Raw genomic sequence first — 19,147 nt, forward strand, 5'->3', positions numbered from 1 at the left:
GAAACGCGGTATCTGCTGTGTTTTTGGGTGATTCCAGTGACTTTAATGTGTGATTTGATCGATAAATATAGATGTAAATAGAACATGCTGCATACAGTAAGTGTATAACAAACGCTTGTTCGAATACGCCAATGTAAGTCATATAATACAGACAAATCCGCCCATGTGAACGGGCCCTTAAAGAGACTGGCACCATCTTTATTATAATGTAGTGCCCATCACATGGATACGTCTGCTGTGTGGATTTGTGCAGGCGTTTTGGAGAAACTTGCATTTCATCAGGAGCTGCACATGTACAGAGGACTACTGAAAGTAGTCCTTCATATTTATGAGCTGCAGGGTGGCCACGCCCATCCCACCCTCCAGCCAATGATTGATTCTATGTACTGTTGTAAGCAGACAGCAGAGAAAACTGCCAATCATTGGCTGGATGGTCGGGTGGGTGTGGCTAGACTGCAGCTCATGAATATCCAGGACTACTTTAAGGACTACTTCTGTGTCTGGCTGCTATGAATAAAATGCTCATTTCTTCCAAACTCCTGGACAGATCCACACAGCAGACGCATGACTGGAATTAGTGTGACCGGCACTAGATTATGGAGCTCTCAGAGATGTCTGCAAAAACATGGCGACGGGCTTCAGAGCAGTTGCCCCGCAAAGAATGGCTAGAGGAAAGATGCGATAAGGTTATGTTCACATCGGCATTATGGCTTCCATTTATGATGGAACCACCGCACAACAGACACCAATGGCACCTGATGAAAGACTATTTTTTCCATGAAAATAGTCGTTGGCTCGTTCGCTGATCGGTCGCATTCACCGGTACAGAGAACCGAACGAGCCTCTTAAAATACAAAAATGACCTTTGTGTTTAAGCTGCTGCCCGTGTGAACCGCGGTATAGTTAGCGCTACGTGTAAAAGTTTCCCTACTTGGGAAACTAACAGTGGCTTAGCTTTAGAAGGGTGCAGCCCGGATTACGGCTCCTCGCCTCATACCGAAATGTCAATGCCATGTGAAATCATACAGAAAGATTATCTCTAAGTACACACAGAGTTAGTACACTTCTCAACCGGAATGGGTGCAGAGCCAGGAGTGATCCTGCAGGTAGCCACACCTAGCGCTCTGCTACTCCCTGGCGTCAGCAGCTGACCACCCGTTCAGATAGGCAGACACATTCAAGCCAGAATCCTTTAGGCTTTCACATTTGCCATCTTACACCTGAACACTGTACAATTATGTCCTGCACGGTCGGAGTCTGTATGAATGGGGATTGCGGGGTGATCTCGCTTGATACAACATGGCTGACCGCTGTGTCTAAAGCCGACCACGCTCGCAACAGCTACGATAAGCTGCGCCGCTCATCAGAGCTGTTGACCTTTTAAATGTGGCCAATTCTGACAGCAGCATTTAAATGCCTCGACCCATGTTCAGGAGTCCCTGCGATTAGGTAGCGGGTTGCCGTGTGGGTGTCATGGCAGCTAGAGGCCTTCTGAAAGGCAGATTGCAGCATTACATCAACTTGCAGGAGCAATCAAAGCATTGCAAGTACTTGTTCCCTCTGGGGACTAAAAAAGCAAAAAAAAGCAAAAAATCAGTTTAAAAAAGTTTTAGTTATTAAAAAAAATAAATAAAAAGTAATTAAAAGTAAAAAAATATAAAAATAAACTTGCCATATTTATAATAAAATAAAAATGACATATTTGGTATCGCTGCATCTGTAAAAGTCAGATCTTTCCAAGTAATGCATTATTTACTCCACATGGTGAACGTTGGGGGAAAAAATGCCAAAATTGCCCTTTTTTTTTGGTCACCCCGTCTCCAAGAAATTTTCTTTACAAAAAGCGATCAAAAAGTCGTATGTATTCCAAAATGGTACCAAGAGAAACTACAAGACACGCACAAAATGAGCCCTTTACAGTTATATCAACGATTACTAAGATACCAAATGTATAGTTTTTTTAATATACTATTTTTTTTTCCAGACATTTAATTTTTTCTGATTATTATTATTTTGATTATTGCTATTGCCTGCGGGTGTCAGCTGTAATAAACAGCTAACGCCCGCGCTGTATGAAGAGAGGTCGCCCCATGACCTCTCTTCATACATACCCTAACGCTTTAGGACGTAAATGTACATCCTGGAGCGGGAAGGGGTTAGACCGAAAGATAAGCGAACATGCCAACAATAATTTTTATGCCTGCATAGACTCATAGAATGGTAGAGTTGGAAGGGACCTCCAGGGTCATCGGGTCCAACCCCCTGCTCAGTGCAGGATCACTAAATCATCCCAGACAGATATTTGTCCAGCCTTTGTTTGAACACTTCCATTGAAGGAGAACTCACAACCTCCTGTGGTAACCTGTTCCACTCATTGATCACCCTCACTGTCTAATATCTAATTTGTGTCTCCTCCCTTTCAGTTTCATCCCATTGCTTCTAGTCTTTCCTTGTACAAATGTGAATAGGGCTGATCCCTCTGCAGTGTGACAGCCCTTCAGATATTTGTAGACAGCTATTAAGTCTCCTCTCACACTTCTTTTTTGCAAGCTAAACATTCCCAGATCCTTTAACCGTTCCTCATCGGACATGATTTGCAGACCGCTCACCATCTTGGTAACTCTTCTCTGAACTTGTTCCAGTTTCACTCCCTGCACATGGGCGGAAATTCCGTCACTGCCACTGCTATAGGATTGCATTAGAAAACGCAATTCTAGGCAGAGGGCTGCGATTTGTCTGCATGAAATCACATGCGGAACACAACTCGCGGCATGTTCTATTTCTGTGCAGGTCTCGGAGAGGCCCGCACAGAAATGTCAGTGAAGAGCCGCCCGCTACGCTCTGCGCGTGCGCCGGCCAAGCGGCAGCCGGTACATCACAGAGCTTCAGAGACGCCAGGAGCGTCTCTTAATACATCCCAGAATTGGGTTTGCCTTTTTGGCTGCTGCATCACATTGTTGACTCATGTTCCGTCTATGATCTATTAGTATACCCAAGCCTCTTTCACATGTTCTGCTGCTTAGCCCAAATCCTCCAATTCTGTATGTGCTCTTTTCATTTTTCTTGCCCAGATGTAGGACTTTGCATTTCTCCTTGTTAAATACCATCCTGTTAGTCGCCGCTCACTGTTCAAGCTTCTCTAGATCTTTTTGAATGCTCTCCCTCTCTTCCCTAGTGTTAGCTATCCCTCCAAGCTGTGTCATCGGGAATTTTGATCAGTTTCCCATCAATTCCCTCCTCCAGATCATCTATACAAATGTTGGAACAACACTGGGCCCAGGACAGAGCCTTGTGGTACCCCACTTGATACATTCTTCCACTTGGATGTGCAGCCATTTATGACCACTCTGTGAGTACGATCACTCAGCCAGTTGTGAATCCAACTAACAGTTGCCTTGTCAATCCCATATTTGGTCATTTTTTCCAATAAGTATGGTATGTGATACTTTGTCAAATGCCTTACTAAAAGACAAGATATACTATATCCACCGCATTTCCCTGATCAACCCAGGTTGGTGATTCTGCAATATAAGTAGATTAGATTCTTCTGGCATGACTTGTTTGATAAAAACCCATGCTGGCTCTGGTTAATTACTTTATTTTCATCCAAGTACTTGCATACATGCTGTTTAATAATTTGTTCAAGGACCTTCCCCGGTATAGAAGTCAGGCTGACAATGAACAACGAATGAAAAGTAAACGATTATTGCTTGGCGTTCAGTCATTGGCTCGCATTTAGACTGAACGATTATCATTCACTTTCGCTCGTTTGAACGCACCTTTAATCACATCTCAGGATTAGGCCTCATGTCCACGGGGAAAATCAGATCCGCTGCAGATTCTACATGGAGAATCTGCAGCGGGTCCCTCCTGCCCCGCGGACATGAGCGCCGAAAATAAGAATTTAAAAGTATTTACCATCCGGCGCGGGCGGAGAAGATCAGCTGTTCCTCACGGCCGGATCTTCATTTTCGGCCGGCGGATGAATTCCTGACGCCGGCGGCACGTCGCCGGCACGTCGCCGACGTGCCGCGCGCATGCGCCGGGCACATCCGCCGAGCCGAAGCAAGGAAGATGCGGCCGTGAGGAACAGCTGACCTTCCCCGCCCGCGCCGGATGGTAAATACTTTAAATTCCTATTTTAGGTCTCCCGCGGATCCGGACGGCTTCCATAGGCTTCAATAGAAGCCCGCGGGAGCCGTCCCCGCGGGAGACCCGCACGAAAATGGAGCATGGTCCGGATTTTTCCATGCTCCATTTTTTTTTAAATCCCTTTTATTGACGATCCGCGGGTATTTATCTACCCGCGGGTGGTCAATGCATCCCTATGGGATGCGGATCCGCATGCGGGAGATCCGCTGCGGATCTTAAATCATATTTTGCCCGTGGACATGAGCCCTTAAGGATTACTATGAAAATCACAACAACAAGGGCATAAACTTGGCATTCTGTATTGTGCCACTAGAAGATATTCATCAGGTTACACGGCCGATCCGTCGTTCAGTTTTACGCATGACGAAGAGAAGTGAAAGGGACGGAAAAGGTTGCAAGACGCACCGCAAGTAGCGGTAGATTCCGCACCAGAATCCGCAGGCTATGTGTGGATTTTGATGCAGAACTGAAGATGGCTAAAACCTGTCTGCCATTCTGCATCAAAGTCTGCGGTCAGACCTGAACATTCTGGAGTGGATCTGCAGCCGACTTGGCTGCGACCTGCAGCGTAAATCCGTTTCGTGGGAAAGGTCTCTAAAGTGATACTTTTTCCCTTTATTCAGGCTGGTTCGGGGGTGTAGAACAATAATTACTGGTTTCATACCATAAGTTCAGTCAACTACAAGACTATCATTATGTCTTTTCCATGAAAGGGCAATAAAACCAAATTTCACAATAGGCAAACAGACAATCATGAAACAACTGGAAGGGACACGTTCCTTACAGGCCAGAAGGTAACTGAAGATGGAAATCACAGTGCATTCCATCCCAACAGGACGAGTGACATACCGCAGTGACGATGGGTAACTGGGCACACTAAGGCGGCATTCACACGGGCATATGAAGTTTTGATCCGTGAAATACGCAGAGGATTACTAGAGCAGAAGCTGCTGCTCCGACCCCCTGTCTACTGTCTGATGAAAGCTGCTCCTGCAGTTACAAGCATCGGCCACTACAGAGCAGCAGTTTCCACTCCGTACCCCTTTGTGTAGCGGCACTGACAGAGGACACCCGATCAGCTGATTGGCTGGAGTCCCCAGCGGGGTAGTAGGCTGTTTGAACTCTGTCCTCCTTAAAGATTTGCATGAGAGGACTCACTGACATTCACTTTTTCATACTATTTCCCTGGAAAACCCCTTTAATATCTCAACCTTTAAAATGATCTTTGACCAAAGAGAACATTATCTCAAGCTGTTTGATGCAGTAATTGAAGTTTTACCCCATCTTTTGACTTTTCCACTGAAAATGTAAGCCACAGGACGGCACCTGGACCCAAGGCTGCAGTCCATGTCTGAGGCCCACCTGGCCCATAAGCATACGCAAAGATCCCCTCCATAGGGTTTGTGCATCATAGGACTTCAGTCTAGGAGCATTTATTGGACTTTTCCTGGTTGCAATATCCTTTTTTTCTATTGAACAGTCATGGACTGATAGAACCAAAGAAACCCCAATGAACCAAATGGCATGGAGTAGTTGGGTTCCTGAAACCTGCTTGGTTGCGCTACACTAGACCAGTGCTAGCCTCCAGAATTTGGTATACTAGTCATCCCATACAACGTCATCACCACACCTCCTTCCAGGAGCCCAATTCCCCCGCTTCTATAAGAGGTGTTTTTAGACCTTTGGCTTTTTTTCTAGAACAGATTGGTGGCCATCACTTAGTAGGAAGCAGAGCCTAGAGACCACAGACCATTCCAAGAGGTGGAAATAGGTGGCCAAGAGTCTTAAATTCCTGTGTCGTGTGGAATCTCTGCACTCCTTGACTTATTCCCGATAGCTAGAATCGCTGCTGGCCGCTGGTTGTATGTGGGAAACCCATGCCTCCTGATAATGCTGTCATACTGGAGGATATATGGCCGTCTGCCCTATCTCTACACGCCAATGTTTGCTATGGTGACTTTCCCCTATCAGGAAGGTTAAAGTCCCACACGAGTCCTGATAACATATCTCAGTGCCGCTGGCAGGAGCGGCTACCATAGAATTTAATAGGCACACATTCGCCTCCATATATTTTGTGATACGCCACTCCATGGTTTGTAAAAAAAAATTGGTGGATCATCATCAATAGCATTGGTATCACTACTCTACGCCATCAAAGTTAACGACTTTAACCCCTTCCTTAGATCATCAGGTAGGTTTTAAGTAATATGAGCATTTTTTATCTTACACCAATGTTTTAGACAACAGGAAACTGTATCTTATAGATCAAAAGTGGGGTACTTGCTAAATTTTTATGTAGCTTTAACATTTTTTGCTCTAGCCAATGATCTTTCATACAAACTGGAGGGACATGAAGCTCACAGCACCAAATATCATGGCAAAATATGTAAACCCCACAGACCCCCTATACACAGGCCAATAATTGGCTGTATGAACTGCTAGTTGTAGATAGGTATCAGCTGTATCACACGACAAGATGGGAGATCGCACCCTGCAATCACATCTAATGGGTTAAAGTGTGAGGATCGGAGTGGATGGGTTATAATAAAGTCTCTTAGATCTGTCACCTTATGGCTCATTCACACGGGCGTATTGTCACCATGTATTAGGTATGTGACGCTGTCCATTCGCAGGCATTGTGAAGAGGCAGCATTTCAATACGCAGCTCTGCCCTGCACAGAGCGGGGAATCTGGAAAAAAAGAATAGTCACACTGCGCATCCCGGGCATGTGCAGTGCCAATCACAGCCCGTACGCCATCTCTTCCGGCAGAGCGAATGAGTTGTGATGAGTACAAGGTTGTGAGATACTTACAGTGTTGTACACATACGCCCGCGTGAATGAGCCCTACGTCTGTGTCAGATACAGTGTTTAATAACTGACAGTACAATACACTGCAATATATACATGCAGTGTATTATACAATCTCTTAGTGAGACTTGAAAGGAGATTTAGCCCCTTAAGCCATCATGACACAAATGTACGTCAAGGACTGGTTTGTATCGGCACAAAAGCTCTACTGACACAATCCGAGAATCCGAAATAGAAAAATCACAGTATTGTCCTATTTTTGGGCAACTCTGCTGAGAGAATCTCCCATTACTCTATATGGGAGACAAAAAAAACCCACATTGTACTCACGTGTAAATGCGATTTTAATGCGACTGCGATGCGTTTTGTTTTCCATTTTACCTATTAACCCCTTAATGACGCGGCCATTTTTCGTTTTCCATTTTCGTTTTTTCCTCCCCCCTTTAAAAAAATCATAACTCCTTTATTTATCCATCCACGTCACTGTATGAGGGCTTGTTTTTTGCGGGATGAGTTGTATTTTTCAATGGTGCTATTTAAAGTACCATATATTGTACTGAAAAACTTTTAAAAAATTCTAAGTGGAGTAAAATGGAAAAAAAACGACATTTTGCCATCTTTTAGTACGTCTTGCTTCTACGGCGCACAAATGGCAACAAAAACGACATGATAACTTTATTCTATGGGTCGGTACGATTACTACGATGCCAAACTTGTTTAGGTTTTTTTTTACTATACTCCTCTTTTTTTTTTTTAAAGACATAAAATTTTTTTCAATTATTTTCTGTCGTCATTTTGTGCGCGCGATAACTTTTTTATTTTTCCGTCGACGTACTTGAGCAAGGTCTCATTTTTTGCGGGATGTCCTGTAGTTTCTGATAGTACCATTTTGGAATACATATGACTTTTTGATCGCTTTTTATTGCGTTTTTTCTTGGAGACAGGGTAACTAAAAAAGTGCATTTCTGGCGTTCTTCATTTTTTGTTTCGGACGACGTTCACCGTGCGGGAAAAATTATGTGCTACTTTGATAGATCGGACTTTTACGGACGCGGCGATACCAAATACATATTTTTAATTTATTATTTAGATTTTTTAATAATAGATATGGCAAAAGGGGGGTGATTTAAACTTTTACAACTTTTTTTTTTTTCAATTAAAAAAAAACTTTATTGATTCTTTTTTTTACTTTACTTTGAAGTCCCCCTGGGGGACTTTAAGATGCGATGCTTTGATCGCTCCTGCAGTATGACGTAATGCTATAGCATTACGTCATACTGCTTTTTGACAGGCAGCCTATGAAGCCACCCCACGGGGATGGCTTGATAGGCAGTCTGCTAAGGCAGCCCTGGGGCCTTTCATTAGGCCCCCGGCTGCCATGATACGTGCAAGGCTCCCCCGATCTCACCGCGGGGGGGCCGCGCGGGACCCCCGAACATCGTTCGGGGGATTTAAATGCCGCTGTCAGAATTGACAGCGGCGTTTAAATGGTTAATAGCCGCGATCGGCCGCGCGGCCGCTCGCGGCTATTGCCCGCGGGTGTCAGCTGTTATAAACAGCTGATGCCCGCACTGTATGAAGAGAGGTTGCCACGCAACCTCTCTTCATACATACCCCGACGCTCCATGACGTACCAGGTACGTCATTGGTCGTTAAGGGGTTAAAGGCCATTGCGATTGTTTTCACATGTGTGAAACATGTATAGGGGTGCAAATCAGGTAGTTTTAACAAGTATTGCAGAAGCCTGAAAATGACAGTAAAACAAGTGCGACATATGTCAGACTTTCTCTAACCTGTAACACGGCCGCCTGTGTAAATATAGCCTATTTGTACGGCGTATTACGCACAAAAAATCTGCACACACAATATGCAGTGAAGAGAACTCATTGATTTCAATCGGATCGTTCACATAAGCGGATTTTTTGCTTGTATGAAAAAATACGCAGCATATTCTATTTTCACAAACGTAGCACAAGTTAGACTAATTTGACTTAACTGTATTGAAATTAAAAGGGAGCATGCTTGCACGCTTTTTTTGCATGCGCAAATATGCATGATTTGCGCAAATACACACGTAAATGTGCTAACTCCCATTTGAACCTGGACGAAAACAAACAGGAGGGTAAGACTTTACTGGGCAAAAGAGCAAATAAAATTGGATCAGCGAGCGGCAAAAAAACATCGCATAGTCCGATGAATCTAGATTTATGTTGCGCTGCGCTGATGGGAGGGTCAAAACGTAACGCAAGAATCCATGACCCTTCCTGTCAGATGGTCACAGCAGGTCAGTATCTCCAGTTAAAGGAAGCATGTTGGCTCCAGCCAAGCAGACGGATATATAGTTTATGGGGAAGGATTGGCTAGAACTTGTATTTTATCAATTTCTCTGCTCATTCTGATCTGAAAAGTCCAGTGGGCGGAGCCATCAGTGATTGACGGCTGTCTATGACTGTATATACAGTGTGTTAGAGTCAAATAGTTCAATTTAGGTGATACTTAATGGGGTTGTCCCGCGCCGAAACGGGTTTGTTTTTTTTTTCAATAGCCCCCCCGTTCGGCGCGAGACAAACCCGATGCAGGGGTTTAAAAAAAAAAAACCGGATAGTACTTACCCGAATCCCCGCGCTCCAGTGACTTCTTACTTACCTTGCGAAGATGGCCGCCGGGATCTTCACCCACGGTGGACCGCAGGTCTTCTCCCATGGTGCACCGTGGGCTCTATGCGTTCCATTGCCGATTCCAGCCTCCTGATTGGCTGGAATCGGCACACGTGACGGGGCAGAGCTACGAGGAGCAGCTCTCCGGCACGAGCGGCCCCATTCAGAAGGGAGAAGACCGGACTGCGCAAGCGCGTCTAATCGGGCAATTAGACGCTGAAATTAGACGGCTCCATGGAGACGAGGACGCCAGCAACGGAGCAGGTAAGTGAATAACTTCTGTATGGCTCATAATTAATGCACAATGTACATTACAAAGTGCATTAATATGGCCATACAGAAGTGCTGAACCCCACTTGCTTTCGCGGGACAACCCCTTTAACGGTCAAATGATGTTTCCCAACTCCAAAATCCAGCATTTTGTTGCAAATCACAAACAAGGTCTTCTATGAAGTTTTCATGTATTAGTTCATTTCACATCCCCTCCACAAACTGGTTCGAGCCGCCTGTGTTCTGCTTGTGACCGCTTTCATGAGTCTTAGAAGTGAACTAGACTAACCTTGAGAGATAATGTTCAGAAGTAAACAATGTTATTAAATCAAGAAAGATAATGTGCAGAAACAACTGCTAGGTTACACTTGTAATAGCTGAGATCGCTGTCAATCACTGATGGCTCCGCCCCCTGGACTCCAGCTCAGAACGAGCAGAGATATAAATGAATAAACTACAAGTTACACTAAATCTTTCCCCATAAAACTATATATCAATCTGCTCGGCTCCTCCGGCTCTATAACATGATGACAGTTTGGATAGCATCTTCAATGTGAGGGATTCTCTTTCATTTGCATTGTCTGTGAGAAGTTATCTTGTCCACACGGGCCAATATTCTAGAACAACACGTAGTGGAATCTATACCATGGCAAATTGCTGCGACTGTGAAGAACAACCAAAAGGAAGTCCAATGAACTATAGGATGGGTGTCTCTAATAAAAGAGCCACTCGGTGCATAGGCACCCAAAATGGTGCTAATGGCAAATACACAACTAATCCCACAAAAAGAGAGGAAAAAAAAAATCCTTCAACAGAAAACGTTAGTAAATGCGTCAATGCAAAAAAAAAAAAAAAGAAAATCTTGGGGGCCTTAAAGACGTATTCCGAGCTTTTTGGCATATACCGAACCAAAAAAAATTTGAAAACATCACGGCAAAAACTGTCTGATGGAGGAAGGGGGTGAGCAACACGAAAAATAGTTCTTCTACGCTATGGCATCCATTATACAGAATGTCTGGGTGGAGCTGAGAGGAGGCCTGCCGCCTGCTGCTAATCTCTGCACTACTAGAACGTTACCATAGAGAGTACGGAGTTTCCCCTCACTCGATACAAAGTGGTTTTTGAGGTTGCTTGCTTAAATCACCAACCCGGAAATGTCACATTGCTTTCTCTTACTGCTTTTTAGTTTCATCCGCCGCGCAGCTGGCAGCTCACCAGATATGTTTGTGCAACCAATATTTACCCCCAAGATGAATCCTTTCCCCGATGCACCGCGCCACCCATATAGGCGTACACCGCGCCACCCATATAGGCGTACACCGCGCCACCCATATAGGCGTACACCGCGCCACCCATATAGGCGTACACCGCGCCACCCATATAGGCGTACACAGCGCCACCCATATAGGCGTACACAGCGCCACCCATATAGGCGTACACCGCGCCACCCATATAGGCGTACACCGCGCCACCCATATAGGCGTACACCGCGCCACCCATAGGCGTACACCGCGCCACCCATAGGCGTACACCGCGCCACCCATAGGCGTACACCGCTCCACACATAGGCGATCAGTGTGTAACATAATGCAGAGAACAATGGCTGCAGTTTAGTTTTCCTGCACGCTTTAGCCCTGGGCCTCCGTCACACGGCAGTATTTGGGTCGGATTTGACCCTGCTGAGAGAGAGAGGCAAGAATGGGAACATTTGCGCCTCTTCTCCGTATTGGACCCACTCTGGCTTTGGCTTACAAATACAGCCGTGTGTAAGTGGCGTGAGGACTAGTTCACACTACAGGGCGGCATTATACCATCTATATAGCAGCCGCACTTCCCACCCGACTGCAATTCTCATTTATAATCGGCTGCAGAGTTTCTGTGAGCGAAGCTGCATGAAAATCTGCACAACTTCGCCTTTGTTTGTTCCTCACCGCCTTCCAAGGGCCATATATCATTTCTCCATCAGCTGTAGGAGGGCTTGTTTTTCTTGCAAGCCTACTTCTATTTTTTAACCCCTTAATAACCTGCGATGTATATACACATATCTTAGTTCACAGGGGAAGTATAGAGTGGGCTGCTGAGCTACTCCATAGCTGGTGGGTTTAAGGCCCTATGTCCACGTAGGGAGATCCGCAGCTCCAGAAGCCCATAGGGATGCATTAGCATCCGCAGGGCAGTTTAAAGCATGTGGATGTCATTTTTTCCCGGCGTGCGAATTGCGCGTGCAGGAAAAAATCGCAGCGAGCTCCATTGTATCTGCAGATCACGGCTGTCATTGTGGCTGTGCCGCAGATCCATGGGAAAGCAGGACATTCATAAAATAAAATACACTGCTCGTGTCTGGCACGTCGCCGGCACGTCCGGACTCATCCACCGTGCTGAAGAAAGAAGATCCGGCCGGCACAGAGATCTGCACTGCAGAGGCAAGAGAACCTTTTTTTCTCCCAATGTCCACGGGATTCAGCAGTGCAAGTGGACATTGGGCCTAAATATCCTAAATATCACACCCGCTCACAATGGGAGCGACTGGAAATAACTCAGCTGGTAGGCACTTAACCACTTACATGCTGCGATCAATGCTGACTATGGCATCTAAACTATTAGAGGGAGGGCACCCTGTGTCGCCTTATGACTCCACCCTACAACGTGATCAATGGCAGGGCTTAATAAGCCAACACCAACAGATACAATGCAATCCACCAACAATCACGTTCAAGTCCCCTAGGGGGACTAAAAGGAAAACTAATTGCTCTCTCATAATGAGCACTGTTAGAAAGGAGCTGCACAATGCCAAAATGACACGCTGTCTTATATTCTGCAGGTCAGGGTGATTACGGCCATAAATTTGCCGAACATCTTATTTTTATCACTGTTGAGACTACCGCATGGTTTAACTTTCCCACCGACGGTGCCATGTAAGGGCTTGTTTTTTGTGGAGCAAGCTGTAGTATTTATTTTAAGTCCTACGAGGGGACTTGAACATGCAATTGCTGGATTGCCCATACAACACACTGCAATACTGTTTTGTTTTGGTCAATGTTAGGGATTATTTACACGAGCATATATTGACTGGTGTTTTCACGGCCGTCCGATATACGCTTCCATCTGAGCAGTTCCCCCTCTCCTCCCCTCCAAGCAGTTTGCAATAGGAGTGGGTGGGGCGAGGGAGGAGCTAAACTCCCACCCCGCCCCTTGTCCATAGCCAGCAATGGGAATGGGCGGGACAGAACGGAGGGGGAGGGACTGCTTAGATGGAAGTGTGTATTGGCCGGCCGTAAAAACCCGCCCGACATACGCTCGTGTAAATAAGCCCTTAGCCTATTGAAGAGGTTTACCCATCTCAGACCTTCATGGCCTATCCACAGGATGTGCTACAGATGTCTGATAGAAGCAGGTCACAGCTCTAGGACCTGCATCTACCTCGAGATCTGACCGGTATGTGGTCAGGAGTATGGAAACAGCCAAGTGGGCAGCTTCTGTACTCCCTTAAAAGTGAATCGGAGTCACAAGGACATAGTAAGTAATCCAGCAAGTGGGGGCTCAAACATGTTAATGCGCCAGTGATAGGGACTTACCAATCTCTCTGCACTCATCCAATTAGCTCCAAAGGTCGGCGAACGGACCATGCAGTAGACTAAAAACTGCAGGCTGTGTGCACACACTCCAATAGAGATGAATGGAGCTTTGGGTCCGCTGCACGGTCCGGGCGCCAACTTCTGAGGCTGACAGCACGAGTGCCGGGAGGCGGGTAAGTATACAAAATACCTCCTCGGATTCCTGTCCTAGGAGTTCCCTAACTTAGATTATGGTGCTCATAGGCGGTGACAGGTTCCCTTTAAAAGACAGGTAAGGTAAACACTAGTCAATGATCACTGGCTCATATCAGTCAATGACCTATGCAACTGAGCTTGCGCAATTCCTGATGCTTCGGAGAAGGATGACGTGGAGTAACAGCAGATCCCTTGTGTGCAGGAAGCAGTGATGGGTCAGGGCCAACGTGACATTCGCTTCCCTTATCACTAGTTTTTTAGTTTTTCACCGCCCACTACAAACACTGCACTAAGCCTCCATTCATTTCAATGGGGCTCCTAAGATAAGTGTTTTAGCACATTTTCATCCGGGAAAATGACAGTTGGAAGCCACAAGGACCCCTTCTAGTCACCGCGGGCCGCGTGGATCCGCCATAAGAGAGAGCTGTTTGGAAAGTGGATTCCGTTTTTCTGCTCTCATAACACAGCAGTGTGAACATGGGCTTAGCTGGCCATTCACATGAGCAAGCCGAACCCAACTGGCGGGATCCGACGATGGCGTCACGTGGGCACAGAGCTCCCGACTCTCTCTGCAGATGTTGAAGGAGAAAGAGGGATCGGGCATGGTAGATTTCAACATGCCGAATCATTTGGTGATACGCCAACTCCGGCCTTTTCCCCTCGCCCCTCGGTGTAAACGACTATCCAACACAAGCCAACTTGCCCTCTTCGGGCTGCTATCAAGTGATCTCCAGCTTCTCTTCCATGGAAGACTCGCTCCCCGTCATTCCCAAACCCTGCTGCAACATCTGTTGTCAGGACTGAAGGACAACAGTTTTTCATGTGCCCCCTAGTGGCTGCTGAGCACATAGACACCCATGTTCGCTGCACACTAGTGTTGGGAGCAAATGCCAGGGCTGCGCTGGGGGTAGATACCAGGGCTGTGCTGTGTGCTTGTGGCAGATGCCAGGGCTGCAGAGGGTACAGGTCTGTGCTGGGAGTAGATGCCAGTGCTGTGCTGTGTGCACATGCCAGGGCTGTGCTATGTGCTTGTGGTAGATGCCAGTGCAGTGCTGTGTGCTGGGAATAGATGCCAGGGCTGTGCTATGTGCTTGTGGTAGATGCCAGTGCAGTGCTGTGTGCTGGGAATAGATGCCAGGGCTGTGAGCACAGGGCTATACTAGGGTTTGATGCCAGGGATTGCAGCACAGGGCTGTACTAGTGTGTGATGCCAGGGATAGCGGCACAGGGTTGTACTAGTCTGATGCCAGGGCTGGAGGCAGATGCCAGGGTGGGGGCACAGGGCTGGAGGCAGATGCCAGGGCTGCAGAGGGCACAGGGTTGTGCTGAGGTCAAATTTCAGGGCTGCAGGCACAGTGCTGTGCTGGAGGCAAATGCTAGGGCTGGGGGCACTGGGCTGTGCTGGAGGCAAATGCCAGGATTAGGGGGCACAGGGCTGTACTGGGGGTCATATGCCAGGGCTGGGGTCACAGGGCTGAGGGTAGATGTCAGGGCTGCAGAGGGCTACACTGGGGGTCTGATGCCAGGGGCACAGGGCTCTACTAGGGTCTGATATCAGGGCTGGGGGCACAGGGCTTTATTGGAGTCTAATGCCAGGGCTGGGGGCACAGGGCTGTACTAGGGTCTCATGCCAGGGGTAAGATGCCAGAGCTGGGGGCACAGGGCTGTACTAGGGTCTCATGCCAGGGATGGGGGCACAGGGCTGTACTAGGGTCTCATGCCAGGGATGGGGGCACAGGGCTGTACTAGGGTCTCATGCCAGGGCTGGTGGCGCAGGGCTGTACTAGGGTCTCATGCCAGTAATGGGGACACAGGGCTGTACTAGGGTCTGATGCCAGGACTGGTGGCAGAGGGCTGTACTAGGGTCTGATGCCAGTAATAGGGACACAGGGCTGTACTAGGGTCTGATGCCAGGGCTGGTGTCAAAGGGCTGTACTAGAGTCTCATGTCAGGGATGGGGGCACAGGGCTGTACTGGGGTCTGATGCCAGGGCTGGTGGCACAGGGCTGTACTGGGGTCTGATGCCAGGGCTGGTGGCACAGGGCTGTACTGGGGTCTGATGCCAGTAATGGGGACACAGGGCTGTACTGGGGTCTGATGCCAGTAATGGGGACACAGGGCTGTACTGGGGTCTGATGCCAGTAATGGGGGCACAGGGCTGTACTGCGGTCTGATGCCAGGGATGGGGGCACAGGGCTGTACTGGGGTCGGATGCCAGGGATGGGGGCACAGGGCTGTACTGGGGTCGGATGCCAGGGATGGGGGCACAGGGGTGTACTGGGGTCTGATGCCAGGGATGGGGGCACAGGGCTGTACTGGGGTCTGATGCCAGGGATGGGGGCACAGGGCTGTACTGGGGTCTGATGCCAGAGATGGGGGCAGAGGGTACACAACAGAGCAGATGGTAGAAGCTCTTACCTAACAGCGGCGAGCTGTCGGGGCAGTCCTGTAGTGCGGCGGCCGGGGTGACCACGGGGGGCTCCTGCGTGGCGTTGTGCTCGGCCGGGCCGAGGGTCGCGTTGGCTCTCTGCCGGTACTGGAAGTGCCGGAGCTCCGTGAGGTAGTCGGTCTCCCCGCCGAACATGTAGTAGAGCAGCGTGACGCTGAGGTGCAGCGCGCAGAAGAGGACCAGCAGTCGGCAGGCTCTCTGCAGCGAGGCGCCGGGCAGCACCGGCTCTCTCATCCTGCCGAGCCCGGGGGGTTTAGCGCAGCACTGGGCACCTACAGCACCAGCCAGCGGAGCCGCGTGACGTCAGCCCGAGGTGTCATGGAGGAAGGGCAGGGAGCCTGGACATGTAGCATCCCGCCCAGCGCTGCACGGCCGACGGCTGCCTGAGGGGAAGTGCAGCTCAGTGGAGCTCCCGCTATTCCCCGCGGCCGCCATCACTCGGCGTCTTGGAGGAAACTTTTCTTCCATAACAGTTCGGAGTTGTTAGAACCCATCTAACCGATGTGAGACCCCCGTAACCGACCTCTGAGCCCCCGTAACCCACCTCTAGTCCCCTCACAACCCACCTCTGAGCCCCCACAACCCACCTCTGAGCCCCAATAACCGACCTCTGAGCCCCCACAACCCACCTCTGAGCCCCCACAACCCACCTCTGAGCCCCCATAACCCACCTCTAGTCCCCTGTAACCGACCTCTGAGCCCCCGTAGCCGACCTCTAGTCCCCCGTAGCCGACCTCTGAGCCCCCGTAGCCGACCTCTGAGCCCCCGTAGCCGACCTCTGAGCCCCCGTAGCCGACCTCTGAGCCCCCGTAACCGACCTCTGAGCCCCCGTAACCGACCTCTGAGCCCCCGTAACCCACCTCTAGTCCCCTGTAACCCACCTCTAAGCCCCTATAACCCACCTCTAGTCCCCCGTAACCCACCTCTAAGCCCCTATAACCCACCTCTAGTCCCCCGTAACCCACCTCTAGTCCCCCGTAACCCACCTTTAGTCCCCCCTATAACCCACCTCTAAGCCCCTATAACCCACCTCTAAGCCCCTATAACCCACCTCTAAGCCCCCCGTAACCCACCTCTAAGCCCCCATAACCCACCTCTAAGCCCCCATAACCCACCTCTAAGCCCCTATAACCCACCTCTAGTCCCCCCGTAACCCACCTCTAGTCCCCCCGTAACCCACCTCTAGTCCCCCCGTAACCCACCTCTAAGCCTCCATAAAACACATCTAGTCCCCCTATAACCCACCTCTAGTCCCCCTGTAACCCACTTCTATTCCCACCGTAACCCACCTCTAGTCCCCCCTGTAGGCCCCCATAAGCCCCTAAAGGCCCCCCATAACCCACCTCTAGGCCCCATATAACCCCCCTCTATTCCAGCCTAAGTGCGGTTTCATACGGCTGTATGCGCAACTACACTCTGCTATGGAGCGTAGTTGCGTATGAAAGTTATTTTTTCCGGCCTTTCAAACTTGGCGCCATAGTGCAGGGGTTTGGGAAAAAAAAGCGGCCAGACGTAAGTCCAACCCTATCGGGCGAGAATCCCGCTGGTGGAAACAAAACCATTGATTATCACAGCCACATAACGGGACTAAAACACGCCCGTCTCTTTAAGCCCAAATGCCACGTTTTACCGCTGTGGATCCGGCGGTGTACCAGCATAGGACAGCGGTTTTACACTGCACAGGATAGCCTATCTCACGTACGCCGCCATGCGCAATCGGACATCTTTTTGTTTCTTTTAATTTCCCGCTCTGTTGCTTAGCAACGTTATATTTAAAGCCACACATGTAATAACATATGTACAGCGATTATTACACCCCCTTCAAGAACTATAGCGTTCTATCACGGGAATTATGCGGTAAAATGAGACATGCTTTTTATACACATATTATACGCAAAAGTGAGCGGGTCAGTGAAAATAATGTGCTTTCATTGACTCCATTGACCATGTATTATGCGTACGTATACCGAGTGCGTAATACGCCATTAAATCACGCTCGGGTCCTATGATATGTATCCACCATCAGGGCGAGCAGAGATTAGACGTCCCGTTGCTGACTGTATGCAAGATTCTGCGCGAACTTGTCGGTGTGATCTCTACCGATTGCAATTGTCACCAGCCCTCAAACTGGGCAACAAAGCGCGGCCATGTTATTTCCGCACGAGTATACAAACTCCGATGGAGAGCGGTGGGGTCAGGGAGTCTTTGGAGATGGAGCCGCCTTCCAGCTGTCTGGCACAGGCCGGTTTCACACGGGCGATAAAATCACGCAATGTGACAGTGCGAAAAAACGCAGAATTATGAAACTTGCGCGAATATGAAATCCATTTTTTCAATGGATTCATTCATGTTTTCCTTTCAGCATCGCAGCGAGAGAAGAATAATCGCACACGTTCTATCTTTTGACGCTCCCTCGGAACGTCTCGCTCATTGTTTTCATTGGGACCTTAAAAGCATCGCACGACGCTCTCATGTCGTCCAATGGGGGACACTTGCGATCCTTTCACAGGCATGAGGATCACAATTTTACAGAAATGGTGCGCTGCCTCTTTAATAAAAAATGCTTCGCATCGCTGTGAAAACCGCACATGAACAAGCGTGATATCAGGCTGAGTTTCCTCATGCGATATTGCGCTCGGCTGTATGAATCTGGCCACAGGGTGCGTTCACATAGGCAGGCGCTTGCAAAGTTCCAATTCTGAGTGCAAGCACGATGCGTTTTCGCTTCGCCTCGCATCTATGTACTTGCGATTTTCAGACGTATGAAAAGATCACAAGCGCTTTCAATGGTTTTCAATGGTAAAAATTGTACCTGGTGGCACACAAGTGCGATGCGATCTATGTAAGGATCCCGTAGGATATAATGGGCAATACCTTGGGTGGAATCACCCAAAAATAGGACATGCAGCAATCCTTCAATCTCACAGCATCGCTGCAGGCAAAACGTGTGCACACTTTACAAACATAATGTGAGAATGTGGGGGAGGGGAAACATACCTGTCTACATGGAGCATATGGCAACTCCCTCACGGGGAATGT

The 19,147-nt window shown here is 48.5% G+C and overlaps 1 protein-coding gene across 1 annotated transcript in view; it reads right to left on the bottom strand.

Moving 5' to 3' along the window:
• B4GALT1 (beta-1,4-galactosyltransferase 1) overlaps positions 1–16,431 on the bottom strand; it is a 71,431-nt gene extending 55,000 nt beyond the window's left edge. Inside the window, exon 1 of the mRNA XM_066574225.1 lies at positions 16,078–16,431. Coding sequence (XP_066430322.1) covers positions 16,078–16,342 — 265 coding nt within the window. The 5' untranslated portion in view covers positions 16,343–16,431. The remainder of the gene's footprint in view (positions 1–16,077) is intronic.
• Between the last annotated feature and the right edge of the window lie 2,716 nt (positions 16,432–19,147).

The sequence above is a fragment of the Eleutherodactylus coqui genome, chromosome 7, assembly GCF_035609145.1.
Source record: "Eleutherodactylus coqui strain aEleCoq1 chromosome 7, aEleCoq1.hap1, whole genome shotgun sequence".
Lineage (NCBI taxonomy): Eukaryota > Metazoa > Chordata > Amphibia > Anura > Eleutherodactylidae > Eleutherodactylus > Eleutherodactylus coqui.